Below are 27,456 nucleotides of genomic sequence, written 5' to 3'. Positions count from 1 at the left end.
TGACATCAACAACAACAAAAAGTGTTTATAAATGGGGGCTGAACATAAATACATGGACATTTTTTCAGATTTTTATTTGAAAACAAAAGGGGGGAAGAAAGGAAACCGCGTGTAACGTTGTTTCCTTTTCACAATTAATTACATTGTTTTGGTCTATCAAATGAAATCTGCCAAAAATACATTTGTATTTGAGGCTATTGTGTGATAGCTGTTATTAATCAGTACCCGAAAGACTGTGCTACCGTACAATCTTTATTCTGGACCTTTTTTTAGTAAACACTTCACGTTAACTGAACAAGTCCCCTTTAAACGTAGCAGAAGCTGGCGTTCTTCCGCTTATGGTTGCCCTGGAAATAATTCAACCAACCAGAGCCGAGATTGCGGGAGTTGTAGAAGCATAAGCCAATCACTGACGCTGTTGTTTGGGAGTCTGTTTATTTGAAACGGCAAAGCAAAGCACTTTACAACTGACGACTCGTTTGAGATCACGGTAGAGGTTTTTATTTGTGTTAAATCTTTAATGAAACAGGAAGAGATTCCCGACCAAACGTTCTAGCATTATTAGCTAAACTTGTTTTGTAGAAGCTACAGAATTGTGCTTTATGCAGATTTAACATTAGCTAATTCTCCTATTTATCTAAACTACAAACCTGCTTTAAATCTCATGATTCAGGCTTTTTGTTCTGGCTTCTTCTGTCTTACAGTGAATATTTCAGCTGGCATTCCTTTTGATTTTGTATCAAAACACTTGACTGGAAGTTATTTAGCCTTTTTGTAAACACCTAAATTGGGTATCTGGCCTCTCAGCAAACTATACAAAACAGAGAAACGTCCACGGTCACGATTTAATAATGAAAACGAGAGTTGAAGTTATATGTGAAAAACTATGTACACTCCTACACCGTAGGATCTTATGGTTGCGACTTTCTCTCCTAAGATTGTTATCAAATTCACTCCCTTAACTGTTGATCAAGGAGCTTGACCACCTCTATGAAACAGGAACAAGTCAATCTGCTTTAATCTTAGAGAAGCAATTGTTTCTACCTATCAATCCGGGATGGGTTATGGGTTCATTTCTTAACTAGATGTACATCATTCAAAAGTTAGAAACATTATATGTTGATAACGAGTGGGCTTTCTGGAAAATGTACCCCAATTTCAGACTACCAAGATTTAAAGGCACAAAAAAACAAGGAGTTCCATCGGTTCACACTGTCCTCCTTGGAAAAATAAAAATCAATCTTAGACTCTACAAACTTTAATTAGTATGCTAAATGTTAAAGTTTACAACATAAATAGTGTTGCCCGGTTTGTTTGGAAGAGATTCAAGTACAAAGCCAAGCAACAAGACTGGTTTGGAGAGTTGCATCTGTATATCATGAATCACCTGGTTTTCAGGTCACTGTCACTTTAGGAAAAAAATAAGGCCAAGTCAGAAATGATTGACCAAACTGCACAGCTCTCTGTTTGGCACTAATAATTCTTGACCAACGGGTCATGCACAGTAGTGGAGGAGTGATGCTTTGGGCTTCTTTGTTCGTGGGACAGTGACAGTCTGGGTTTTATCTTCAAGAAGCTGCTTAGAAACCAGATAGAGACCTGATTATGTCTTACTTCGTCTGGCCTTGGAATAAAAAAAATGGGGGATTTATTTTTATTTATTAAGTTAGGACCTTTACTTTGTCATGAGACTGCCTTTTATTATGGCATGGGTGTGAAAAAATATAAAAATGTATCATCTATTTTTACCAGTCAATAACTCGTAATGTTTTCCTAAGTACTAAAATTGTCATTATTGTTTGTTTATTTTTACCTAGATGTCGTCAGAGGATGAAGACATTCCTGTTCTCCCCAAAGACTCAGACCGAGGCAGCTCTGTGTCTTCTGATCTTCAGGTTGATTAAAAGAATCCTTTGCTGTAGCTGAAAATGCAAGCTAATCTAGAGGCATGCTTTGTGCAATTTCTATTTAGTCCATGCCTCATGTTTGAAATAGGACTCTATAGTCTACCACCCCTGAAACAGGCATTGTTAGATGTAAAACTAAGGCTAATTTCTTCAAAGGTTTTTTTTTTTTCCCACAATTTGGAATAAACAAATGGATTACTATTTTTAGATCACATAGTTTTTGTTTAGATTTCATGTTCAAGAAGCTGCTTTTTCACCCAGTCTAATGTTCTTTATGTGCAGCAAATAATTTGGTCCTCCATACGTCACATAGACATTTGTTTGTTTGTGTGTTTTTAATCAACAGGATGAGTATGAGGAGCTCTTCCGCTATGCTGTTGTCGCCCCCAAAGATGACCCGCTTTCTGTCGGTCAAGGTCAAAGTTCCGAGAGAACGGATAAACCAAGCGGACAGAACCTGCACGGTAGGATCTGTCTGAGGAAAATGTTCATATACACCCATTTTCCTTCAGTTTTTCTAGAAGAAGCTAAGCATCTAATGATTAGGTTTCAAAAAGGGTTTCCCATCTCAACCTATGGCAACGGTATGTTTTTGTGCACTCTGCATTTTCAGCTTCCAGTTCACTGTAACAGAATAGATATTGGTGTCTCACGTCACTTTCTGAGTCTTTCTGTATAATAACCCGTCTTAAACAGTCAATCAGCCCCCCCTCCCCTGCTCCCCTGCAGCATCTCTCATTGAAGGTTTAGTGCTCTAACTTTCACTGAGCCACGCACGGCGATGCAGAGAGCAGACAGGCTGATAAGTAATGATCTCCTGGAACTCTGCCCACTCTGATCTTTAGAGTGCAGGCTTTTTCGTTTCTCGTTGCAGAATTTAATTAAGACATTGATATAAATGCATTCTTGGACGGAGAGAGCCGTGCTCATCTTATTCAGCACTCTTGCCGTCACTTATTCTGTTCTTAAACTGCCTTCTGTTTTTAGAATTCCACTTTCACAATGAAATAGTTTTAATATTGATTTTTGTGTGTGTGTTCAATGAACAGTAAATTTTGATCCTTTGTGAACCATTTCCCAGATCCTGAAGCAGATGAGAGGCAATCCATCAGAAGTGTAAGATTGTCACAGGCCTCTTGTCAGAGTAAGCTGAAAGAAAAAAAAAAAAGCATAAAATGTTGCGGTACTTTTTTTTTTTTGCGATGAGAATTTGCTTACAGTTTTTCTTTACGTCTGTAGATGCGTATTCTCAGTGTCTGTAATTTCTTCCTCCAGCTGAGAGGATAGCAGGTCCGTCGTCACACAAGACTTCAGTGCGCTCCAATGCGCCATCAGTGGATTTTCAGGCAGCATCCAAAACATCAGACAACCAGAAGTCCCAGGAGTATGCTTTCACTGAGATGTTTATCTCCGAAGAGAATCTGAGCAAAATGGAAAACATTCTGGATACGTGGAGCAACAACCTCAAGGTTAGTTTAGTTCCTCTTCCATGGAAGTTTTTTCAAATAGTCCATCAGTCTGTTTGCTTTAGCTAAAATATTTTGTTGTGTGGCTATGGCTCAATTGTTATTGCTTTGGTTCAAGTGTGTAGCGAGGGATCAGTTTGAGTGAAGCTGACAGTTGACCAGAGACTTGAACATTTTTTGCACAATGTTAGCCTAACACTTTGTGATGTATTCTAACATTGGCAATCTGGTGTGAAAGTTTTAGTGGGGGAGGCAGGGCTGGACAATAAATCAGTAGCACTATATGTCCCGATAGACACATGATCAAAATCAATAGATGCATTTAATAGAATGTTCAATCATTTGACTGATCTCCGATCCAGGACTGAACAGCGTTCTGGGGGATGTTGGCAAGAAATGTGTGGATTCCTGCTCTGAAAGAGAAAGTCACTGAAATCAGTTTCAGAGCTTTACGAAAACTGGAGATTGGAAATTTGTCTCAAAAGTCTCGTGATGCATTTCAAATTCTGTTATTAGAATGATGACATTGTTATCTCCATCAAAAATTGTATAATAAATTGCTATTTTATTTATATGTAATATAAACTGAGGGCTAGTCAGGACAAAATAACTAATTTTAAAACTCCGGATATTTAAATGTTATTGTATTTAGTGTATATTTAGCCAGCATTAAATCTTTACTAAAAGGGTGGGGGGAAAAAATGAAAGCGAACAATCCCTCTCTTAGCTTATGAAGGGACCGAGTCTTAATGACACTTTCCAGAAAAGGGTGACAGCTCCTTTCTTCTGTGAAATGGTGACCTTTTAACTATACAAGTGTCTGCTGGTGAAAGTACTTTAGATGAGGTGGATATGTTCACCCTGCCCTTTTCCTCAGCTGTTGTACAGCTCATTCATGGAGAGCATGTGACAACCAATCAGCTGCTAATCAGTGCTGAGAAAAGGCACAGAGAACCAGCTCTATTCTGATCTTGTGATCCATTAAATGAGGTTTTAGAAAGGCTCTTTTTATGGCCCAGTAGTAAAATGCTTTCTATTTTACTTTCACACTTCAAACCGATGAAGGCTTTGTTTGTCCGTGTTTAGGTGAAATCACATTATTGGTATTTATCAAGAAAGGCAGCGTGAGTTTGTGATTGTGTTGAGCGAAAAAAAAAAAAAAAAAATTCCTCAAGTTAAAGGAGAACTCCGTATGTTTCGGTATATTCAACGAACCTCGGCCCCATAAAGGAATCTGAAAACCTTCTGTTAACTGACCGCCGTTTGTTTCCTGTTCAGTCAAACGTGCTAACCGAGCTCCAGAAGTGGAAGTATGCCTTCATGGAGCGGCACAGGATGGAGATGAAGAAGGAGGCGGAAAAGCATGCAGTCCAAATGGCTGGCCTGAAGTCAGAGCTCAATACGCTGAAAGGGCTGCTGCGCACCTACGAGACGTCCAACCAGAGAAAGGATGAGGTATCTGTGTCGATCGGCTTCCTTTACGTGACGACTCGTGACCGAAAACAACAAAACACACTTCACTTCAGTAATGATGCATTTTATTGCACCAAGATTCTAATTTTTTATTTTTTGTGACACATTTTCCCAAACTGGAGCAATCATCTTTTAATCTTCTGTTTCCTTCATCCTCTTTTTATTAATTCATTAACCCGATCGGCATGGTCATAACGAAGAAGATGAGGAACGTACCGTGACCTTTTTAGACTTGCACGCTTATAGTGTGACGCGTCTTCTTGCAGGTGATCAGGAATCTGAGCCTGGTGTTGGAGAGGCAAAAAGAGAAGCAGGAAAAGATGAAAACCTTGACACAGTGGAGACTCCAGCATGCTGAGGCTAAAGAAGAGGTGTGCATTCCTATAAGCTTGAAACTTACCTGCTTTGAGACTGAAGGGATTCTTCTAGTTGAAATCCCCCCCTCAACACACACCCTTGATGACATTATTTTTCCTAAATTGTTTTGTGGATAAAGTTGTATACACAGCTCTCCTTCTCTCTCCAGCCGTTTACTGTTTGATAATAGTCAATAAGAGCTTCTAGCGCAACAAAATTCTTAAAAAAACGCTAATAAATTTTAGTGGATACCAATCTTAGAGAATGAACTATATTATTTATTCTCTGGAAAGAATTTGAATCAAAATTATTATTACAGAATATTTTCTATAAAGCTACATTCAGTGCTTTGCACAAACATTTTTCCGCATTAAAGTAGCAAACTTCAATGTTTTTTATGGATTTTATTGAATTTGTCAAAACACACAACCGTGAAGTGGAAGGAAAATATTACATGGCCGTCAATAACTATTTACTGACATTAAATTAGATGTAGGAGAACGATTTACTACTCAAGTAACTTCAGAAAACAATAAGTTGCACTAGATTTTATTTATAGATTTTAGAGTAAAGGGGACTCGATACAAATGCAGACCATATTGTTTGTATATTTAATGTGATTTGAAAACCCTTTCCAATTTTCCATCCTATCCACAGTTAAACTTTGTGTTTGTCTCTACATGAGAGACTAGTAAAACACACCGAAGTCTGCAGCTATACCAAGATCTAAAGAGTTCAAGCCAAAGAGATACTTTTGCACGACACCGTAACTACCGCTTCTAAATCTTTATGGAAAATTTTTATCGTCTCAGTTAGCTATTTGCTCAGCAGTGACGCAGTAACTTTAAACATCCTTAATCTGCATTGAACAAACGTACTATTTTTCTACGCCAGAATCATACCAGACAAATTGCAGCGGAGGAAAATGTCCCCAAGCCGCCCGAGAAGAAATGAAACGTGCAATTATTACCGTGTGAATATTTCATGTAGCTGTGCTCCGCTGGCAGGCTCATGCTGTTAAGGTGGCTCGGCAGCACTACACTTTGCAGCTGAAGAGGAAGGTGTGGCAGGGCTGGCACGGTCTGATCCAAAGGTACTGGAGGAGTAAGGTGGAGCGAGCGTGCCGTTCCAGGGCCGAGGAGGTCTGCTCCCACCTGTCCGCAGAGTACGAGGTCAAGCTGGCAGAGGTAAATAAAATAATGCACTGATTTTGTTTCGCTAAATGTATGGTTGGTCTCAATGTTCTATACAAGATTTTGTCATATGAAGCTAACCAATATTATTCAAGTCCTTCTTTAAATGTATAGCTTAAGATTTATGAGGTCATTTATTAGAAATATATTTGATTTCAGCATCTGAGTGAACAAAACTTACGGCATTTTAAATTGCATAAGTATTTGGAGTGTTAGAGCTTCGTACAGTTGACTTAAATGAAAGAGAAATGGAGCATCAAGAAATGTAAATTAGTGTTGGCAGTGTTGCTGTTTTAACTGAAAGCAACGTCAGGTAATGTTAGCAGGTTTATTAAGGACCTATAATTTCCTTCCGCCTTCACCCGTCTTGTTTCCACAGCAAGCCGAGGCTCTCGAGAAGGCCGAGGCAGAGATTCAGGGGCTACACGTTGAGCGAGAGCGTTATGAAGAGTCTATGAAGAAAGCCTTCATGAGGGGCGTCTGTGCCCTCAACATGGAGGCTCTCAACATGTTCCAGTCCACTGAAACACGAACAGAGCAGCTACCCGCGCAGGAACCACATGGTTTGTAGCAAAATTCCCCTACCTGACATATTTCTAATCAGTAATATGGATCGTCGGAAACGGCACATTCACAGCCAGGCCCAGTCTAGTATTATTTCTAATAAAGTAGAAAAACATCACATGGGGAAAAAACTGAAAAATCAAACCTCAGATTATCCCACGTTTGCGTTTGTGATGGTTGAACGGAGGAAGCTTTTTTTTCGGGCATTACTCCCGATCAACCAGTTAGCGTTTATTGAATTTAGTTTAAATATTTCATTTATTTAAACAACTAGAACTTTAAAAAAAAGCAAAGTTCAAATTAAAAAAGTGCTTCAGTTGCATTTGTTTTAAAATGGATTATCAGAGGCACTAATTCTTGTGCCACCATTGCTTTTGTTAAAAACAATTACTTAATAATGAAGCGTATTTCTACCTCATAAATATTAACAAAAAAACTTTAGATTTTTCTATTTTTTTGTGTGTGCGTGTGTGAAATTATGCTGATGCACATTTATTAACAAGCGTGCTAATAAACGTGGCTCTTGCTAACTCCCACAGCATGCTTTGTTCCAATGCTAACTTTGTGTCTGAGACGTATTGATTAGACACACACATCAACACTGGGAGAAACTTGAGGCCTGCCTCTCCAGCAGTGCAGCTATGTGCTACTGACATTTGAGTGAATAAGACATGAATAACAGCAGGTGTCTACTGTCTCCTCCTGAACTCATTTATTAGATGATATAATTGAGGTATCTATTAGTGGATGTGATTATTGGTACTTTGCAAGGGGAGACTTGATGTGACTACACAATATCACTTTACCTCAGGGACTCAATCCAGAATCTCTATGTTTTCATCCTGTTAGTCCAATATTTCAAACGTTGACACCATGCTGCAACAAAAATGATCAGGATTTACCAAATTAAGCAGCCGTTCTGCTGAAGCGGCTGGAGGAGGGTTTCATTATTATCATCTTGTTGTAGCACGTTCCTTTGCTCATCCATCTGGCCTCGGCTTTAGTGAGTTTTGCTCGCCGTCATCTTACTGTCAGCACAGGCTGCTAATGTGATACTCTGTCCTGATTGTTCATAGTCTTGTCAATGATGTGCCACTTTTGCCAACTGAATAGGCACATAGAATAATTAGGCTGTATTAATCTTACATGGGTGTTTGAATTTTTATGTTTATTTAGCGATAACTTTACCTTCTGTGTTTCTCGTAGATCCTTCGCCTGGCCAGGACGAGCGTGGATCAGCTACGTTGCCTAAGCATCAGCCGTTTCCCTCTACCTCAAAAAGGTTGAGTCCAGTCCATTTTGATCGCTTCGAGCCTATACAAAGGGAAGCTGATGATATGGTGAGAGACTGATAATGTACTGGGCTAGCTTTCTTTTCCTTTTCTCATTTTGTTTACACATTTGTAAGTTTTTGCATTCATGAGTTGGTTTATGTTTTCTTGTTCTTAGATTAGCCAGTGTGCACAAATTTTAACCTCATCTCATGACAATGTGCTTGTCATTTCACTATAGATATTTATTTACACTACAGTCACAAACTTCAGTTATGTGAAATATATGGAGATAAAGCAGTTGGAAACTGAAATGAAAGAAAAGTAATGAGTGTTTTTTAATTTTTTTAATTCTTTTTTACAAATACAAATCTAAAATGATGAGAGCAAAACTGAACTGTTTGACTGGCTTGAAAAAAAATCCACATCACCCATCGCCACAATGTCAGTACATGGTGGTGGCAGCATCATGCTGTGGGTCTGTTTTGTCCACCAGGAATATTGAGGCCCTTTCAGAGCTAGTGGAGCTAATCACAGGGAATTCCTGGAAGATGGCACGTAAAGTTTGTACTAGTTTGTGTTGGTCTTTGACTTTTTTTTTTCTTTATGAGCATGTTCTGTATTTCCAATAGGTTGGCCACAGAGTCTCCACCTCCCAGGAGGAGATGCTTCCGTCCGCCACAGTTTTGCACAGCTCTCTGCCAGCAGGGGGCATCGCGAGCACCCACAAACAGGTTAGTGCCGGAAACATGATTGTGGTCAAGGGAACCTGAGGTTTTAGGGAAATCCACTTTCACATCAGCGTAGAATCAGAGTTCAGTCTGGACAGTATGAAATTTTATGTCAGTGTTTTTCCAGGTCTGGTAAGAATGGAAAAGTGAAATAAGTATTTATATTTCCAGACTTTATTCCCTTTGGCTAAATGTTGTATCCTTTCCTTCTTCATTCTTTGCGTTTTTCTTCTGCCCTTCCTCCTTTGGTTCCTTTCTTTTCCTAACATTCTTCCCTCATTTCTCCATCTTATTTTGTTCTGTCCTCCCTCCTTTCTTTTCTTGTCCTCTTTTTCTTGTGCTTTTCTCTCTCTCTTTCTTTATCATTCTTGCATTCTTTCTTTCTTTGCTTTCTTCAAGTCTCTGTTTTTTCCAGTTCCACATTTAGGGACTGAGCAGTGTAGTACACACACTGAACCATTTTATATTTTAAAATGGCTGTGAAGGACATATGATTAAGCAACTCTAGATAAACTTTCCTGCCAACATTTACTGGCTCTCTCTCTCTCTTTGTTACATCCATAAAAATGCTTTTTTTTTCTTCTAAATGCAGCTGTGTTATCGTGTTCTTTCAGTCTGCTGCTCGGATTTTGACGGCAGGACAACAGAAACCCTCAAAGACCGTGACGGCTCGCATCACTGCACGAGCCGATGTCGGTAAGGTCCCACACGGCGGCCTTCAGGTGATGGGAGTAGCTCCACCAATGAGCTCTGTCGTAGTAGAACGCCATCATCCTATTACACAGGTATGACAGGTGGTGGAGAGCTGCACTTCAAGGTGTACACTAAGTGTAGCCTCCAGCTGTTTGAAGCTGTAAAATGTCTCTCTCTCTCTGTTCTTCCAGCTGACGGTCGGACAGGCCATCGCTTCGAAGTTTCCTCGGCCGTTCCAGCAGAGCCACACGTCCGCTGTGGGCAGAGCGACATCGCGAACACACACCAGCACATGCAGCGTCCACTCGATCAAGGAAGTGGAATGATCACCCCCTGGTGCATTAAATTTAGTGATAGCATTTAATTTATTTTATGCAAAAATCTTCATTTGTCTTTTAAACATTCATGTAAAGTTTGATATCCTACAACAGATTTACCTCTGTGTTGTTGTTTGTTGTTGGGTTTTTTTTAGTTGGCTTTCATTTATGTAAAGGCATAGCAGATAGAGTAGTAGAAATTTCTACTTATTATTTATAGTTTAGGGTTATAAACTGACCTTTACCTCATGTCAGATGTTTGCTTTTAAATTATGCACATCATGAATGTGGATTTTATTGCATAAAATCATTTTTGTGCATCCATTCATGATTTAGAAACAATCTAGCAGCGATGGCTGCTTACTTTCTCAATGCAAAGTCATATTTTACTGATCAGCAGCACGTTGCCATTTTCTAAATAAATGCTTTTACCACTAACTTATTACAGAAATCCATGGTTGATAATTAAGTAGACAAAACTGATCATGAAATGCAGCAACTCTTGCTGGTGTTCTCTGCCTCCGTCCGAATCTTATCTGCAAGACGAAATGACACTTGATTGAACACCATACACAGGCACAGAGCGATGTTTGCATGCATGTTGGTTAAAGGTACCAGCAGCCTTCCTGTTCCCAGTGAGGATGAGTTCCTGGTAGAGTTGCTTGGAAGGATTCGTCTGAGCGAGCTCCTCCCTATGGAGCCAGATCAGCAGCATCCTGTGGCCGTGCTCTCTGTAGCTGTGCTGACCTGGGAGCCAAACAAACACAACGGCGTAGAGTCAGGAAAGCTGGTCGACCCGTCAAGACGTTTTGAAGCGAGAGCTGTGAGTTCAACAGCGAGGTGTTTTGATTACTGGGCTCCTGTGTCGTCTGGCATTTGAGTAAGTAGGAGAAATGAGCATTAATATTCATATGGGCTGAGTTTTATACAGCACTTTCCTAGTCAAGCTATTAACTCGAAACGACTTACCTTAGAACTACATTCACCACTCAAACACACTGATATGCAAATCAGTACTCAACTAGAGCTTAAAATGCCTCGTGTCAAATCCTTTGTTCACCCGTCCATAAATCTGTCAATTTATGCTTTTCTGCCTGTTATCTTTCTACCTTCAGTGCATCTCACTATCAATCCCTTCATCATACATCTAACCTGACTATAACCTTCGGCCTGTTTGATCAATTCATCTGTTGCTTATTCATCTGCCCACATATCCTGGTTTTTTCATCCTTTTATCCAACCAGCCGTCAGTCATTCACTCACTTCCTTACATTCTGAGGGGTTTTTTTTCTGCTCCTTTAAAGTCTGACTTGGAAATATTAAACAAGTATTAGTTTAGAATATTTTCTAATTTTTTTATTTAAAGATTAGCACTCTGGCTATGAGTCTGGAAAACTATGGAATTATGATGTGTAAAAATGCATAGGATTCCTTTTGCAGTCTACGCCCTGTGACTTGAACTTGAACAGTGATTCCATAAAAATTGATTTTAGTTTTTAAAGTCCTGTGTGTTGGTTTTTGCGCCACCTGTCCACTGATCCTCAATAGCAGCCACTTGCTCCTTAGTGAAGGCCCAGTTCTCCGCCAGCCTTTTCCAGTCTCCGGGTTTCAGGAGCTCGTACGCCAGGCGCCAGGCAGCAGAACGGAGCTGCTTGGTTTCGTTCCGGTGGTCAAGTTTAAACGTTAGCGGATGCTCGCTGTGAACGCTTTCATTAAGCTCTGGGTTGGCCTGAAAGGGCAATTAAATCACGTCAGAGGGCTGATAAAGGCCATCGGCCCCTGAAAACACAGCGCTACGGGAAGAGGTTATTGGCAAAGCACCAAAACAAATGATTAGCAATATGAATGTCAGAGCTAAGCATGTCTGCAATCAGTAATGTTAGTGAATCATGCATATCTTTAATTACATTTCTGGTAAATTGCCTGTCAAATTTGTTTTTTTTTTTCACAAGGGATTCTTTAATGTTATTAGAGGAAACGCAGCTAATTGAGGATGTGTTGGTGCCAAATAAATCATTTTGGATGAATTTGAAGCCCTGAAAATGGCATGTAGCTCATATAAACGCTACAACCGCATCAGCTAACATGCATATTTGGATTTTTTTTTTCCCCTCACCTTTCTCCAGCTGTAGTATCTTTCTGCTTTAATGATCATGTCCACAATGATCACCTCGTTTGCTCTGGCTGCCACTCCCAGAGCAGTTTTACCCTGCTACTCCAGATCCAGCACAGAAAAGGAGATTGATAAAGTAAAGTAGAACAACATTAGTTGTGTCATTTTCGACACAATTTTCTTTATTTTGATGTACTTTGCTTGTGCTGTGACATATATGCATTATACGTCAGATTGTCTTGAGGTGATTTTGTGTTGTAACCATGTGTGTATTCTCACTCTGTCCCGGATTTGTAGATCCACACCAGATTTTAGCAGCATTTCCACGACTTCAGTCCTGCCGAGCTCTGCCGAGAGATGCAGCGCGGTCTGGAGTCTCTAACAGGACATGAGGCATCTTATCAGGGTTCATACTTTGTCTGGATAACTCAAGTATTTTCAAGGTCCAGATACAGAAGATTGCATAGAAAATATGTATATAGATATATATTTCACTTCATTCTCCGTTGGCTCAAATAAATGTTGTATATATCAGTGTTATTTTACCTTTTTGTCATTCATTTTATTATTTCAATTCTCTCTCCCTTATTTTTTGCTTCTCCTCGTTTCCCTTCCATTTTTTTAATCCCTTTCTTACTTCCCTTCCTGCTTTAATTTCTTATATTCCTCTTAACCATCTTTAATAACCCGCACTCTTCTGATTTTTTTAAATTTTCTCCTTCTGTCCTTTTCTTTCATCTGTCATTTTCTATTTTCTACTGACTTCCCCACTCCTTCCTTCAAACCTACTACAAAAATTCCCCAAAAGAAGAAAATGATCTCTGCTAATTAATGTGGGAAAGTTTGTGACCTGACGCGCTGCAGTTTCTCTGCGTGAGGTTGATCCTACCTTGTCGGCTACGTTAATGTTGCAGCCTGCTGCTACAAGAGAATGGATAACAGGGATGTGACCGTTCTTCACTGCCAGGTGGAGAGGAGCCTCCAGCTGCTTGGAGCAAACACATTTATTCATATTATCCCCCCAAATAAATAATAATTCAAGGTAAGACACACCAATGATAAGGACGAAGAAAATGTACCGCTCCCAGCTGGCTTGTGTTTCCTCACCTGGTTTTGAACATCTGTATGGGCGTTGTACTCTAAAAGGAGTTGGACAAGAGACGAGTCTCCGCCTTCCGAGACCTGATGGAGAGCGCTGCGTTTGGCCTGCAAAGAACAGGAGTTCGGACTTATTGGCAGGTTTTAGGCAGTTTTGTGAACAGTATAAGTAAATGAATGGCAGCAGAATATGAATCGCTCTTCTAATCTAAGATCAGTCGGTACCACTGTGAGGATGTTGGGGTCACAGCCGGCGTCCAGCAGGGCCAGGACACATTCTTCCTGACTCTTATCTGCCGCCTGGTACAAAGCTGTCTCACCGTCCTGCAACACAGGAGTAAAGATAAAGCAACTAGTTATTTAGTATAATATGCTTTTAAAAACAACCTCGAATCAGAAATTATCCATTGAAGCAAGTCGGACAGGCTATTATGCAATTATGAACCGTGAAATTACATTACAGCCCAGAGGTCAGAGTTCAAGTTGATGCTAGATCACAGTATGTGGTTGCTGTAACACAACCGTGTTTCGTCGGTCTTGATTAAGCCCAAGTAGAACCAACATTCAGCAGTGGATTATCCACAAACACCAAGAAAAGAAGAGAAGGTTTACTCTGATTGTCTACCATATTGACTTCATCCCGAGAATCAAAGCTCTGCAGCAGTAGCTGGACGGCGTCCAAGTGGCCGTTCCTGGCAGCTAAGTGCAGGGGCGTGTCCCCTCTCTGCCAGAAGGAGGGGAGGGAAACAGCAGCACATCAAAGAGGGTTTGACTTTGAGCTTCTTTGCAGGTGTGACACAGAGACACGTATGAACATAAACAGCCTGAGTGATACTAGGAACAAGATGCATCAACATCCTGCAGGTGGCTCAGACCTTGTTGGGCTTCATTGTGGCCATGTTGTACGGCTCCATCAGTATTTTTAACATTTCAATGCTCCCATGTTCTGCTGCGAGTGCAAATGGACGATGTCCTGACTGGAATACAGAGGGGGGAAAAATGCAGGTGAGGACAGCAACACACAATGGATCAAAAAAAAATCCACAACCTTATTTCAAATAACACTGACTGAGGACGATAAGGTAAATCATTCTTTCTGATATGTATTACATTTTTCATATGTTCTGCATAATTCAACTGAGAACAAAAGCTTTTGAAAGTAAAACATGATCACTGCAATCACTTTGCTGCATGAATGTGCACAGCCTGACATTCAATGCAGTTTTTTATCCCTCAGTACTCACTGGTAGGAATCTTTCTCCACAACTTGACTTTTTGATATCTAGCCACTTTTCCCTCCTCCAAATCCCCATTATTATGTGTGACATCACCTTAATGGTATTTATAACTGTCATAAATTCATTCACAGAAACCCCCCAGTTACTTTTCTTAAGATGGAACCACCATGCCTCACTGTGGGTAAGGAGCTCTTTTGATTATGTTCAGTCTTGACTGTGATGATCGTAAAGTTTGCTTGTCTTTGAAGTAAAAGGCTTCCATGTTGCAGTCTTACACATTAGCTAAATTACGCAAATGTTAAGAGAACTAGTAGGACAAATAAATTGCATTTCAGGTTCGTCAGACTCGCTGATGCAGATGTAAATTTAGAAGGACTGAATGCAACTGAACTAAATGATTCTTTGTGTTCCAGATGCACTTTATAAATATGCTGTGTTTCATAATGAGGTAGATCTATTTTCTAATTAAACATATACCTGGTCCTCCTTGTTTAATTCTTTCATCTGCATATCATTGATAATATATTCTACAATTTCAGTGTGATTGTTGATGGCAGCACAGTGCATGATGTTCAGTCCTTCCTGAAGAAGAAGAAAAAATCTGTGAGTAGCTGGTTTTTACAAAATGTACACACCTCACCTTTCTTATTGCTATCCTCGACGTTAAATTAGGTACATGTGTGTATTCTGTGTAAGTCAAAGAATCTCATCATATTCTTTTTTTTTTTACCTCATTTTCAACCTTCTGCTCAGCCCCGGCCTGCACCAGTAATTTCAGGATCTCCAAGCTGCCAAACCAGGCAGCTAGATGAATGGGTGCCATGCCGTACTGCCACAACCAGAACACAAAATTATACTTAGATATGTAACCTATTATTCTTTAAAAAAAAAACCACACATTTCCAAAAATCTCACCTTGTCTTTCTGGTCCACTTTGACCCTGCGCTGCAGAAGGAACTGAGTTGCTTCCTTGTTTTTGCCTGCTACGGCGTAGTGAAGGGCTGTCCTGTTGAGCTGTTTTGCAGTTACAGATCACGTTACCACTTCGCCGTGGAAAGTTTCTGCCAAACGCTTATTCTTGATGATACTTTATTTATGTCCCTCAAAAAAACAAAAAAAAAGACAAGCACTTTTTCTACCCACCACGTTCTTTGCGTTGACGTTCAGACTTTTTCCAAGATGCATCATGGTTTTCACATCATTCCTCTTTGCTGCTTCCATGAGCTGCTTCTCGGTGTCGAGTACTGTTCAACACAACATGGGATTTCACACAAACTGCATGTTATTTTACCACAAACTTGTCAATCAGCAGAAAGTCATCCTGCTCCTTGTCCTTTACTTCAGATGAATATAACTATGTGACGTGTGACAATTTATAAAAGGAAATTTAATGAAAAGGCAAATGTCCGTCTTTGCTGCTTCTATTAAAAGTTAGCCCAGAATCTTTCTGATCAAATCCCCTTATCAACATATGTTTAAGCATCCAGAACACACAATACTACGAAAGCACATCCATGGTCATTTTTTTGAGAGACATTTGATTTAAAATTAAATAAATACTGTTAAGGGCATGTTGCCTCTCACGTCTTTTTATTTTCCAGTTTTTCTGCTTTCTGTCGCAATACTCACACATCTCGCTGGTGTCAAAACTCTCATCATCAGTCTCTCTGTCCGAGTGCTTTCTCGGTCCCCTGAAATTATCCCGTTGCATCCACTTTGAGAGGTCCAGCTTTTCCTTCTTGGGACAATTACCCTTTATCTTCGTCCTCACAGACAAAACCCTTCTCTCCATTTTAACTTAATATGAATAAGTTCTTTGTAAAAGGTCAGGCAAACCGTTTTACTCAGCTTCGCAGTCTGAAGAGAAACAGCAGGACTTTAAATGGAAGCGTTCACTTGTTTTCTAAAGGTTGATCCATGTTTGCTTTCGCTGCTCACACCCACAGAAAGTCAGCTGATAATGTTAAACGTTACCTGCCTCAGCTGTGTATGTGACTAACGGGTGGCAGAACCACAATATTTACCTTTCACTAAAAGACATAACAATGTAATGCTCAGCATTTTGTTGACTTTAGTGCAGGATTTACTCAGATCAACTAAATGCTCGTTTTCATGCTATTTTTAAGGACTGCTATTTCTAATAGCAATAACTTTGGCTTACAACAGACAACACATCCAAATGCAAGCCTACGCTTGCAAATGAGCAGCACTACTGTCTTTTTTTTTTTCTTGTAAAAAAAAAAAACTTTTTGCATCTGTTTTAAAGGCCACATGGAAAGTGATATTTGTAATCCAGGTCCAGGATAAATATGAAGCTCCAAGTCCTGCTCCAGTCCATGACTCGAGAATCTTCCCTCAAGCTCTTAATTGATCTTTACCTCAAAATTCTCTCACACGTGTTCTTATTCCTGTTACTTGAGTACTTTTATCTGCCACATCTTTTCCTTCCACTCAATTTTCCATGGATATTCGTTGGACGCAGCGATCTGAATGCCCGCCTCCTTGCTAAAACATCAGTAGCTAATGGAGAATGAATGAGCAATGAGTTCAACAGTAACATTTCAAGTTCAATATTTATTAATTGCAAGAAATACAACAACAAATTATGAAAATAGAAGAAAAATAATTTAGAGATAGAATAGGTAGCAAATATCCTCATCTTTAAATTACCATACTTATTCAACATTATTATTATAACATTATTAAAGTTTTTATCTATCTGTCTTCATTGACAAAAGAATTTGGAATCAGCAAACTTCATAGTCATTTAAAAATCCTTACTTTTCTGCAATTAAACTACTTCTTGTCATCTTTACTTTTGCTTATGGCTTAAAAGAAGTTAATCAGTGCAAGTGCTCAGCTTGGTGTCGCAGCAGAAAGCTAAATATGTGTCCTTGTATGTGGAGCGGCTCGGCTCAGGCCCTGGCATGAATAAAACTAGACGACATAGAACCCTCAGACTGGAAGAGTCTGGTGTCTCTTGACAGCAGAAAATAAGAAAAGTCAGACTGATATTTTCCACACGGTTACTGTCACCTGAAGAACTTGTCGATGGTGTTGCAAAGTCCGAGGCTTTTGGCTTTTTTAGATGGAGGAGAGGACGGCGTGTCTCGTCTAAGACAAGAGGTGAATGCACAGGAAATGGTTGTTACTACGGCGCTTGTGAAGGAAATTGTATTCAGTATTGATCTTGCACTTTTTGTCGTGTTATAATCACCAACTTCACTGTATTTTATATGGATTCTATGTGTTATACATGAATGTGAAGTGAAAGAAAAAATACTTTTTAAATTGTATTTCAAACAGTAATATAGACGGCAGACAAAAAAACAAAAAAAAAAACATTTGGCTCGTTAAACACGTTTAGGAGTCTCAGTCAAGGGTTAGCCGCATATGTAAAAAGGAACAAAACTAATTAAAATCTGAAATCTGAAACATGCATTTGCATACAACCCCCATTACTCAGAAAATGATGGGAAAATGAATGGAACTAAACACAGGGAAATTCAAATAGAAAATCTGATAGAGGCTGAAATACACTTTGAGAATGAGGTGGATCTTCAAGCATAACAAAAGACCAAAACCCACACCTGGAGCTGTAATGCAATGGTTTAGATCAGAAGAGTTAAAGCTGCTACTACCATGAAAGGTGAAAGGCACAAGCCTTGCTTGTCTCGTTTTCATTTACATTAAATTTTTCTTTTGTGGCCCCAATTATATTGTTCTGTGCAGGTATCTTACATAAAAACCAAATTAAAAGCTTCGAAGTGTACTTATATGACAAAATGCAAGAAACTTCAAAGATATGAAGATAGCATATAGAAAAACAAACTGCCTCACCGTTTGCTTTTGCCTTTACTTGCTTGTCTTGGCAGGGGATGTCCACTGTCTACAAGCAGAGACACACAACCAGTTAGTTACATGGAAGAGAAAAGGAACTCCTCTGATCTCTTCAATGGGAAAAAACAAAACAAAAACAGCCATGTGTAACACATCTCCAGCAGCATAAAGCCCAGACCTCCAGAAGCAGGATCGTTTAAGAGGAAATCAGCCTTCGGTTCATTGTTGCAGATAGATAGGACAGAAAGTGATTTAGCCATTTGAGAGGCCGGGGCCAGTGGGGGGTCATGGGGTGAAATGAGATGTCCTTCCTCTGTCGGGATCAATAAGAACTTCTCATACAGTGCCACAGTCGGTAAATAACAGGGTCACAGGTCACTGAGAGCCCTTTGAAACGAGACAATGCTTCTTCAGGGTGTGCTTATAGGTTATGGACATTTTTAACATCGCTGTTTCTTTCCTTAAGACCTATGAAGAAATAAATGACAAACCCAGAGCCCAACTAGTGGGTAATTGATTATCTAGGAAGCTGCTGAACAAAATGAACCTTTCAGTAGATGAAGAGGAGCGTATATCTCTCTCTCTGCTGCTGCTGACCAGTTTTACCTTTTCACCTTTTTCGTAACACATTTTTTTGATGCAGGATGCATTTAGCATGGATCTTGTTCTAGGAGCGCTTCATTTTATATAAAATATTAAGAGAGACAAAAATATGCATGTTTCAATCATAATTTGTATAAGAGATTTAAAGTTTTCCCATGGTTTTCAGTTTTCTTAAAACCCATTGCAACTTAAAGGTTGCACTTATTTTTCGTACTTTGTGTTTTGTACGTTACATGATAACAGAGGCAGGTAAGAATGGATCATTTCATAATATTCTGAAAACCTAGAATTTAATGACGTTCACATTTGATCAATAAAGCTGATACTAATGAGATGTGAAGTAAAGGACACACACTTACCTACGCCGAATCTATTTTTAACGGCAGGTGGTTTTCCAGTAAAGGCCGTCTGTCCTCCGAGTTCATGCAGGACCTCCTGGTTGAGACAGAGATCCACATGGTGGTTGAAGACGGCGAGGTCGTCCGTATCTTGGGTCCGCTGACATACGGGGCAAGTCAGGAGAGGACTCCTACTGAGGGATGACTGCTGCTGTAACGCCACAGGCTTCTTGTCAACTTTAATCAGTGAAACCAAATTGTTCTTTAAGGTTTGTTGGCCTTCTTGAGGTGATACTCTGCCTAAGTCCAGCTCTCCGCCGCTTGCCGACGCCTCGTTTTTAAGGTCACACGGCTTCTCCTTTTTTTGGATCACAACTGCAGATTTTCGATGGTCGTCTTCTGGATCCAGATCCGACTCGGAGCCCGAGGCTTCGTCTTCCCTCCTCGCAGCATCGCTGAGGCATGAGTCTATGTGCCTGTTGAAGACATTCAGATCGGTTGTCTTCACTTTCGTGAAGCACACGGGACACGTGAAGGTTTCTGCGGGAGTCCCACAGCCTGACGTGGATGCATGAGGTTGCACGGGTGACGCCAGTTCGTTTTCAGAAAGATCCTGAACGTTGTCGTCGTCTGTGTTTGCTTGTTTCAATGACTCTGTCCCATTGTTAGGGGTAACCACGGGAACATGTTCCTCACAACCTTCATCCTGTGAACTTGGCTTTGCAGCCTGGAGTTCTAGTCTTTTGGCATGAGCTCTTTGAAAGAAAGACTGCTGTGGTTCCTCACCAGTGGGCCTCTGCTTACTCCTCCAAAGAACCTTGTTTTGTTTCTGGCCATTCTCTACTGGGGGATCATCTACAAGCTCAGAGGTTTGGACCGAGTGATCGCACAAGTTCACAACTTCCGGCTTTTGAAGCGTTATTGGGGAAGAGCGACTACGGTCTGTCTTGCCCGGTTGAAGAAAGCTAATGATGCTTTTTTGCATCGGTATTTTGTCATCTGAGCAAACAAAGGAAGATATTCGAACACCTGCAAGCACAAAGGCAAAATATTCAAATCTTAGAAAGCAAGGCCAGATTCAATGCCTTTGAAATGTATTTGTGAACTCTGAATTTTTCCACATTAACTCACAACCACTGGTTAATGTGTTTTATTAGGATTTTATGTGGCAAACCAACACAAAGTAGTGCAGAACTACGACATGAAAGAAAAAGGGATACATTTAAGAAAATGTTTGCATTCCGATTCATCTCCTTGTTTCAGTACTTTAACCTCTTTCTGCTGCGTTTACAGCTGCAAGTCTTTTGGGGTTCATCACCTTCCATATCTCCAAATTGACGGTTTTGCCCATTCTTCTTAGCTCAAGTTTTTAATTTAAGTCAAGCCACTGTATAATTTTAGACTCTGTCCACATTTTGCATGTTGCCCAAAATGTTAGATTTGAAAAGTTTGCTCTACATTTTTGCTTTGTCTTCTACCTGGGATGCAGCAAACTGTAAGCTGGACTTTCTGAGCTCCACTCATACACAAAATCAAAATTAATGTTCAACAACGCACATAAAATTTTATGGCTGAATACCAAAAAAGTACTTAGACCTTTTTGAGCTTTGGGTACTTAAGTAAGGTAATGTGCAGCTCAGGACGGTTCATTTAAATTTATTAGAAACATGGTAATCGATGTGCTTTATTGTAAAGTTGAATGAACTTACCCATGAGTCTCAGTCGGAGCGGCTGGGGGCTTTCATTTTCTATTTCCGTTTTCAGTAAGTCTTTAGCGACAGCAAAGATGTCCTCCGCTCTGGCCACGGCATATGGGAGCGTCTGTGCCCTGGTTTTCACCTCAAAGTTCACGTTCTTGATCTTCAGAGTCACCGTCTTACCCTTAGAGAGTAAAAGAGGAAATTGCATTAAAAAAAAATAAAAATTCTGTCTGATTTCCCAATAATCAATAGGTCTGTTCCCAAGATGCTGGAAACAGAAGGGAGATGGAAATCTGTGTAATGTGCCATCTCATTGACTGATCTGTCTGCGCATTTTGTCAGTTTTCCTAGTCATGTGATCATCTCCAGGAGGGGGATGCTGCCTAGGCTGAAAGTTGCCCCTGCTGTCTCATTAATGGCCTCCATTTTCTCCTGCTATCAGGGGACTCAGGCAGGGGGGATGATGGCTGCACTGAGACCTCGACTTCCTCCTCTATCGATTCGAAAGGAAATGGACAGGTTAAGGATATTGCATGAAATTCAGCTGAGAGTCAAAGTGATCCTTGGAAGGTCAAGAATAGGATGTCGTTTTCTCACCAATATGAACCTATAATTCATATGTGTCAAGTAACATTGTTTAACTCTGGTGACCCTCGCTCTTTCCGAGACAATAACATATTCCAGGGAAAAGTGCTCTTACATTATTATTGAACTTAAATACCTTTATATATGAAAATATGCCAGAGGCCTATTTATTTATTAGTTTTTTTTAATTGCCAGATTATTTTCCTGCAATAAAATCTCAATTTATTTTAAGGCATTTTATAGATCTTTACCCAGACTGGGCCCAATACTGAGTGCAGAAACCAAATAACCTTTTTCTCCACATGGAAACTGGAAAACAAAGCTCTTATTTCATACCTTCAGGGCTTCTTTCTTTAAGTCTTCTGCCAGATCGTCACACAGCTCTCTGCATAAAGAAAGCTGCTCCTCGGGTTTACTCAGTTCTTTAAACGTCCTATCAACAAAAATCAGAGTTAAAAATCAAATGACACAAATAGTATACTTGCACTGCATTCATGCTGTAGATGTACACTTGCAAACAAACCTTTCAGTGCTCATGCTTTTTCTTTCTTCGTGTCTATAAGGAACCAAGAACAGGGAGAATGAGCTCTTCTTGATTCGTATCAAATTTTTTTTTTTTTTTCTATGTGTTGAACTGCATTAAATACGGCACAATACCTGGGTATGTGTGTGGAGCTCAAACCCAGAGAAATCTGGATGAAGTGATGCCAAGACGTCTCGGAGAACAACAAGGACAACAGCGCCATCTGCCTGCTGAGGTCTGAACAGGTGGTGATGCCCAGAGCGTTCAGCATTTTCTCACTCACCTTCCCAATGCCACAAACCTGAACAAGCATATCGCACAGTTTTAGCCAAGATTTCAGCGTTGAGTCGTTCTGTACTCTTTTACAATTCTGCTGGGAAATCTGCAAGATCTGCGAGCCTCAACTCCCAGCTTTTTTATCAAACACCCTGATCCAGCTGTAAACTCTAGATTATGATGTGCTGTGGTCAGAAGACTTTTCAGACTTCAATCTTTAGCGATAATCTTTCCTGGGCTCTGAACATCCACATTTAGACCTAAAAATATTTCATGTTCTCCATGGATGTGAATACCCTCAGATTGCATCTAATATTTAGGACAGAATCTAGAAGCTTAATATTTGGGGGAGGAGGGGGGTAAATACTTTAACTAAAGAGCTGCCTGAGCATAAACATATTTAAGGACCAAACAGGTCCTTCTAGTGTCAAAAAAACTGAACTGAAGACAAAATAATCCTGCCAACTGAAGTTTACATGATGCAGTCAGATAACAATAAAATGTAGTGATGCATCATTGATCTCATCTAGAACTGACACTAGTTAGAGAGGTTCAGAGCAGAAACGTTTAACATGTCTCCCGCATATGTCGACATAAAACTTTGGGTCATTTGTGCTTTACTTTTCGAACAGGAAGTTTCTGCATGAAGTCCATGACGGCTTGTCTGGTGGGGGCCAGCCTGTACTGTCCGTTCGGCTTGTTCTTGTCGCTGCACACCTTGGCAAGCATCATGTTTGGAGCGATTCCTAGAGGACGTAACAAATACCAATTCATATATTTATTATTTCAATTGCTTTGATTAAGTCTGGAAGAAATACAACTGATAAAACAACATTTTATTCTTTATTGCACTCATATTGTGATAAGATGCATTAAAAAAAAACACACACACTCATTTGATTTAGTGATTTATTCCCTCTCACCCGCGCTGGCAGTCAACGTAGTCTTCTGCTCAATGCGGAAGCGCATTTCTCTCACGGCCTCCTCAACAGACATCCCGAACTGTTCAAAGGAGCCAGCGGCGTCCCCTTCGGAGGAGACCAGACTGTCCTCGAACAGGACTGGGGAGAGGTCTGTCCCTTCTTCTGTCTGATCAGACTCGTCAGCTGTAAGGAAGAGATGAGGCTTTCAGGTCTACAAAAGAAATTCATCACAAGTCATTATTAAGATGCATCTAAAAAGTTATTTTATTTGAGTAGTTTGCTTGAAAAAGTGACATTTGTGTTTTATATTAATTCATAGCACAGAGGGATACAGTTCAATTTTTTATTTGTGCTGATTTTGATAAGTGACCCATAGCTAATGAAAACTTTGTATTTGACTTATCTGAAAAGCAGAATATCACAAAAAAAAGAACCAATTTTATTTCAGAAATGCTACGTTGTGTCTTTTATACTCAGACTTGTCCAAAGGACAGTTACTGGCACACTCCACAGGGGAGGCAAGTCCCAGAAAGTTCATTGCTACAAAGTGCTGCATCCAAACAAATGACGTGGAAAATTGAGATGAAGGAAAACCTGTGATAGAAAGCGGAGCACAATCAACAGAGTAAAGGATGAGAGGCACAAGAGCCAATAATGCTGACGAACTGAGGGAACCTGGACCCCGTTAGATGAGCCACAGCCTGCAGTAGTGCAGTAATGAACACGAAAGGAGCCCGGACTAAATACAGAATATATATTTACAGAATTGCAGAGTACAAGGTTTCCCTCAGAAAACTTGCTAAGTCCTGTGGTTGGGGCGCTCAGCAGTCATTCATCAAGCAGCCCGTCGTGTTTATGAGTTAAAAAATGTTTAAAGTTTGCAGGAAATTTGAAAATATCACTTGATAATTATGTACTACTGGAAGATTGAAAGATTACAATCTGAACACCAACTATAAAGTCTTAAAAAATGCAAACATTAAAAAAGAAAAAAAAAAACTTAAATAAATAAGCACTGCTAAACCTGGTGGGGGCACAAGTAAAGCCTGGTGACCCACCAGGCTTACACTGCAGGAAACCCTGGAGTACTGAAACATGCTCTTCAGGAGGGCAATAACGATCCTTTTGTGCATTTGTCTTATGCAATATCAACTTTTCACAGATACAAATATTGGATTTTCATTAGCTTTAAGCCAAAACCATCCAAAATTAAAAGAAAGAGACATATGAAGTGTTTTACTCTGTATCTAATAAATCTATAGAGAAAACATGAGCTTCACCTTTTTTAAATTGAAAAAGTGAATTACTGAAGTAAATGATCTTTTCAGTAATATTTGAATTTACTGAGATGCACCCGTCTATCAGTACTATTATGTAATGCGTGCATGCCTGGCGTGTTGCTCCTGGATCTGCAGCGGTGCGTACGTGAGGACTCCGGCCATCTCTGTCTCTGCTCCAGGTGATCTGTAAAATCTAAGTAGGCTTCATCCAGACTCACTGGCTGAAAGTTAGGATCGTATTCAGAAAAAATCTCCCTAATCTGAAAGATAAAAATCATGATCACGTCCTCCCAAAAGTCCAGTGTGGAAATTTTTTTTGTGTGTGTGTTTGTGCTCTTACCTCCTCACTCACAGCTCTGTATTTGTCAAAGTTAGGAGGTACGATGACCAGGCTGGGGCAGAGTTTCTTTGCAATGAAGCCAGGCATGGCTGCTCGGACTCCATATTTCCTGGCATGATAATTTGATGTTGACTGAAATAAAAAAAAAATAGTAAATAACTTTAACATTACAAAGGTTTCATTACTCCAGTATTCTCCTGGATTTAGCTCCACCGATGTTCCAGTCAACTCTGACCATCTTCCGCCGCTTCCCCACAGCATGTGTGGGCATTCTCATAATAATAACAGTTTTTCACCATTGCATTCTTGAAAAAAAAAAAAGAAGAAATTCTGTAGTTTAGTGATTTTAAATGTGTATTTTTATCTCAATAACTTAGCAAGTTGTAGTTAAAATTACAGGACTTTGCTACAGGACTGGAAACCAGTTAAGAAATCAAAACAAAAAAAGAATTCTGACTTTAGATAGATGGGAGCAAAACCATATTTGTTTTACTCCACAAACATTTGCAAGGAAATTGTTTCTTGGACATCCTAACCCACCAGCATGCTCATAGATCCGACAGCCATGGGTTTGTCCTTCAGCTCAGGGCAGTCTCTCATCTCTACAGCCGCGTAAAAGGCATCCATGTCCACATGCACAATTACTCTGCTCAGATCACGACTTTTCTCAAGCTCAGAGGCCATCTTTTCCACCTACACAGAGAATTTAAAAAAACGTGTAATTTACTAATTCGTTGGATTTAAATAATTCTACAATTATGTTATCTATGATGTCTGACTTGTGCCTGTGCTTTCTGTAGGAGTTGCTCTGAGATCTGAGCCTTTTGGTGCATCATTTTCTCAATTCGCTGGTTCACCTGCTGCTCTTTCTTCAGCTCGTTTTCATAAAATCTGGATCCCTGCAAGAAAAAGACAATCACAAAGAGGAGTTGTATTTACTGTACTTCTGTAGATATTTACAACAGCACACAACGTTCCTACACATATTTCCAAGTGAAAGTTCAATGTTTTTCCTAACTTAAATTGTTTGATCTTCAGTTCTTTTTAAATCTGAATGCAAAATTTCCTGAGGGTGACAATTTTTCTACAACTGTCACCTTTTAGCTACTGAACCTGGAAGAAACATGAGAAGGATGGACAGATGGATGGAACTTTTAGATACTGAGAAAGATAATAAAATGTGGAATTACACATTTTGTTCCATTTTGTATTTTATTTTTCCATTTTTATTAATAACACAAAATTCCACACGTTTCCACACTGTGTATGAACCCCTGGGGCATGTTTTGTTATAAACAGGGAGAGTGGATTAAAAGTGATGCCTGAATCTCTCCGCTCAAATGATCAATAGCAAACTGCAGCTTTCTATTTATTTGCAACAATTTTTTATGGCACATGTCGAAGTTAATCACATAATCTCCGGTGTATAGCTCTCAGTGTATAGCTCTCAAATACTCCATGAATACATGGAGTATCTCTGGCAGCAGAAACGTATCTACCTTTGACGCCTCCATAATGATCCTGTTAATCTTGTCCCTGTCAAGTCCCTCCATCCCCGCCTTGTTGTCATTGAGCGCCATTCTGGACAGGAGGTTCTCCTCTTTAGTACATCCAACTCCATTCTCCATCCTGAATCGGTTTATTCTGTCACTGTTCCGACAACGAGCCGGATTGTGTTAATTTACCAAGATCTATCAATATCGCAGTTCAGTGGGGCTTTCTGTTACCCCTTTGATGCGAACAAAGACAAAAATAAAAAGAAACGAAATATGTAAGTATGAAATAAATTTCCCTGTTGACATTTATGTCGCTACATGTTTTCAAAATTAACGACGAAGACGGTTTTGGCGGCACTTCCGCATACGTCATCCTCGACGAAGTCGGAAGTGAAAGTAAAAAAACGATATTAATCTTGGAAAATATTTTTTTCTAAAACAACAAATAAGTTATACGTTTCGCCTTCTTATTGTTTGTGTAATAACAATGATTATTATTAGGTTTATAATAAATGCATGTATTATATTTATTGCTATATTTATAATAATAATAAATGTTTATTATTATTATTATTATTATTATTATTATTATTATTATTATTATTATTATTATTATTATTATTATCAAGGAATTGTAATAAAAAACACAGACATATAGTTGACAACCTAAGAAAGTTGTTATAACCAATATAATTATAATTAAGTATTCTTAACCTCATAAAGAAAACTTTGTGGCTCTGAAATTTTTTATTTTATTTTTGCATTGTGGTTTCTCAACTAAAGTTCAAAAAAGATTTTGTTTTGATAATGTTTTTCACTTTGTTTATTCAGGAAAAATGCACACAACTCATGTTAAAATGTTATTAATACCTGTAAACTTTGTCAAAATTTTGTCCTAGGTTCACAGTAAATAACTCAAAAGAGAAAAAAAAACACAAACACCTAAAAGTCAGAAGTTTCATGATATATCCAACTTAAAGAAAAAAGTATTGGAATCAGTATTTGTATCAGCGATACCATTTTGGTTTTGATTGATTTTGATACCAAAATATGCAGTATCACACACCTTTAGTGAAAAATGTATGACATCAGAAAAGCAGGGACAGTGCTTTGTCTTCTAGGATTCAAAAT

General features: G+C 39.4%; 3 protein-coding genes across 5 annotated transcripts; 1 reads left to right on the top strand and 2 right to left on the bottom strand.

Annotated features, from left to right (window-relative positions):
• The first annotated feature begins 410 nt into the window (after window positions 1-410).
• poc5 (POC5 centriolar protein homolog (Chlamydomonas)) lies at window positions 411-10,085 on the top strand. Its single transcript, XM_008418859.1, has 13 exons — window positions 411-490; window positions 1,818-1,895; window positions 2,254-2,371; window positions 2,989-3,051; window positions 3,183-3,376; window positions 4,652-4,828; window positions 5,113-5,217; window positions 6,211-6,390; window positions 6,776-6,959; window positions 8,167-8,300; window positions 8,864-8,965; window positions 9,577-9,747; window positions 9,847-10,085. Exons 2-13 carry the CDS (start codon window positions 1,818-1,820, stop codon window positions 9,979-9,981), a joined length of 1,641 nt encoding a protein of 546 aa, XP_008417081.1. The 5' UTR covers window positions 411-490; the 3' UTR covers window positions 9,982-10,085.
• Window positions 10,086-10,191: 106 nt separating this feature from the next.
• On the bottom strand, window positions 10,192-16,878 carry ankdd1b (ankyrin repeat and death domain containing 1B). 3 transcript variants are annotated; one of them, XM_008418862.2, is made up of 15 exons: window positions 16,051-16,878; window positions 15,565-15,665; window positions 15,337-15,435; window positions 15,152-15,250; window positions 14,899-15,003; window positions 14,059-14,160; window positions 13,809-13,907; window positions 13,409-13,507; window positions 13,193-13,291; window positions 12,975-13,073; window positions 12,365-12,463; window positions 12,089-12,184; window positions 11,500-11,701; window positions 10,588-10,719; window positions 10,192-10,508 (listed from the first exon to the last, which is right to left on the bottom strand). In XM_008418862.2, the coding sequence occupies exons 1-15, from the start codon at window positions 16,211-16,213 to the stop codon at window positions 10,456-10,458; spliced, it is 1,647 nt and encodes a 548-aa protein (XP_008417084.1). In that variant the 5' UTR covers window positions 16,214-16,878; the 3' UTR covers window positions 10,192-10,455. The 3 variants fall into 3 exon arrangements, with proteins under 3 accessions (XP_008417084.1, XP_008417082.1, XP_008417083.1); XM_008418860.2 differs by having other exon boundaries at window positions 10,192-10,719; XM_008418861.2 differs by having other exon boundaries at window positions 10,192-10,719; window positions 12,975-13,070.
• Window positions 16,879-16,975: 97 nt separating this feature from the next.
• On the bottom strand, window positions 16,976-26,684 carry polk (polymerase (DNA directed) kappa). The gene is made up of 14 exons (XM_008418858.2): window positions 26,329-26,684; window positions 25,609-25,728; window positions 25,370-25,522; window positions 24,830-24,961; window positions 24,599-24,749; window positions 23,210-23,392; window positions 22,908-23,032; window positions 22,145-22,311; window positions 22,011-22,043; window positions 21,824-21,920; window positions 20,912-21,083; window positions 19,224-20,231; window positions 18,262-18,310; window positions 16,976-17,535 (listed from the first exon to the last, which is right to left on the bottom strand). The coding sequence occupies exons 1-14, from the start codon at window positions 26,455-26,457 to the stop codon at window positions 17,454-17,456; spliced, it is 2,601 nt and encodes an 866-aa protein (XP_008417080.1). The 5' UTR covers window positions 26,458-26,684; the 3' UTR covers window positions 16,976-17,453.
• Between the last annotated feature and the right edge of the window lie 772 nt (window positions 26,685-27,456).

This window comes from Poecilia reticulata, linkage group LG9, assembly GCF_000633615.1.
Source record: "Poecilia reticulata strain Guanapo linkage group LG9, Guppy_female_1.0+MT, whole genome shotgun sequence".
Classification (NCBI taxonomy): Eukaryota; Metazoa; Chordata; class Actinopteri; order Cyprinodontiformes; family Poeciliidae; genus Poecilia; species Poecilia reticulata.
Note: the sequence above shows the minus strand (reverse complement) of the source record. Positions and strands in the feature narration are given on the sequence as shown.

Coding starts and splice junctions, on each gene's coding strand:
- poc5 (XM_008418859.1), top strand. CDS start 1,818: ATGTCGTCAGAGGATGAAGACATTCCTGTTCTCCCCAAAGACTCAGAC. Junction 3,052..3,182: donor GTCACAGGCCTCTTGTCAGA/GTAAGCTGAAAG, acceptor TTCTTCCTCCAG/CTGAGAGGATAGCAGGTCCG. Junction 6,391..6,775: donor ACGAGGTCAAGCTGGCAGAG/GTAAATAAAATA, acceptor TTGTTTCCACAG/CAAGCCGAGGCTCTCGAGAA.
- ankdd1b (XM_008418860.2), bottom strand. CDS start 16,213: ATGGAGAGAAGGGTTTTGTCTGTGAGGACGAAGATAAAGGGTAATTGT. Junction 13,908..14,058: donor CCACAATGAAGCCCAACAAG/GTCTGAGCCACC, acceptor TCCTTCTGGCAG/AGAGGGGACACGCCCCTGCA. Junction 10,720..11,499: donor TATTGAGGATCAGTGGACAG/GTGGCGCAAAAA, acceptor TTTGGCTCCCAG/GTCAGCACAGCTACAGAGAG.
- polk (XM_008418858.2), bottom strand. CDS start 26,457: ATGGAGAATGGAGTTGGATGTACTAAAGAGGAGAACCTCCTGTCCAGA. Junction 22,044..22,144: donor AGCTCCACACACATACCCAG/GTATTGTGCCGT, acceptor GGTTCCTTATAG/ACACGAAGAAAGAAAAAGCA. Junction 21,921..22,010: donor AAAAGCATGAGCACTGAAAG/GTTTGTTTGCAA, acceptor TTTTGTTGATAG/GACGTTTAAAGAACTGAGTA.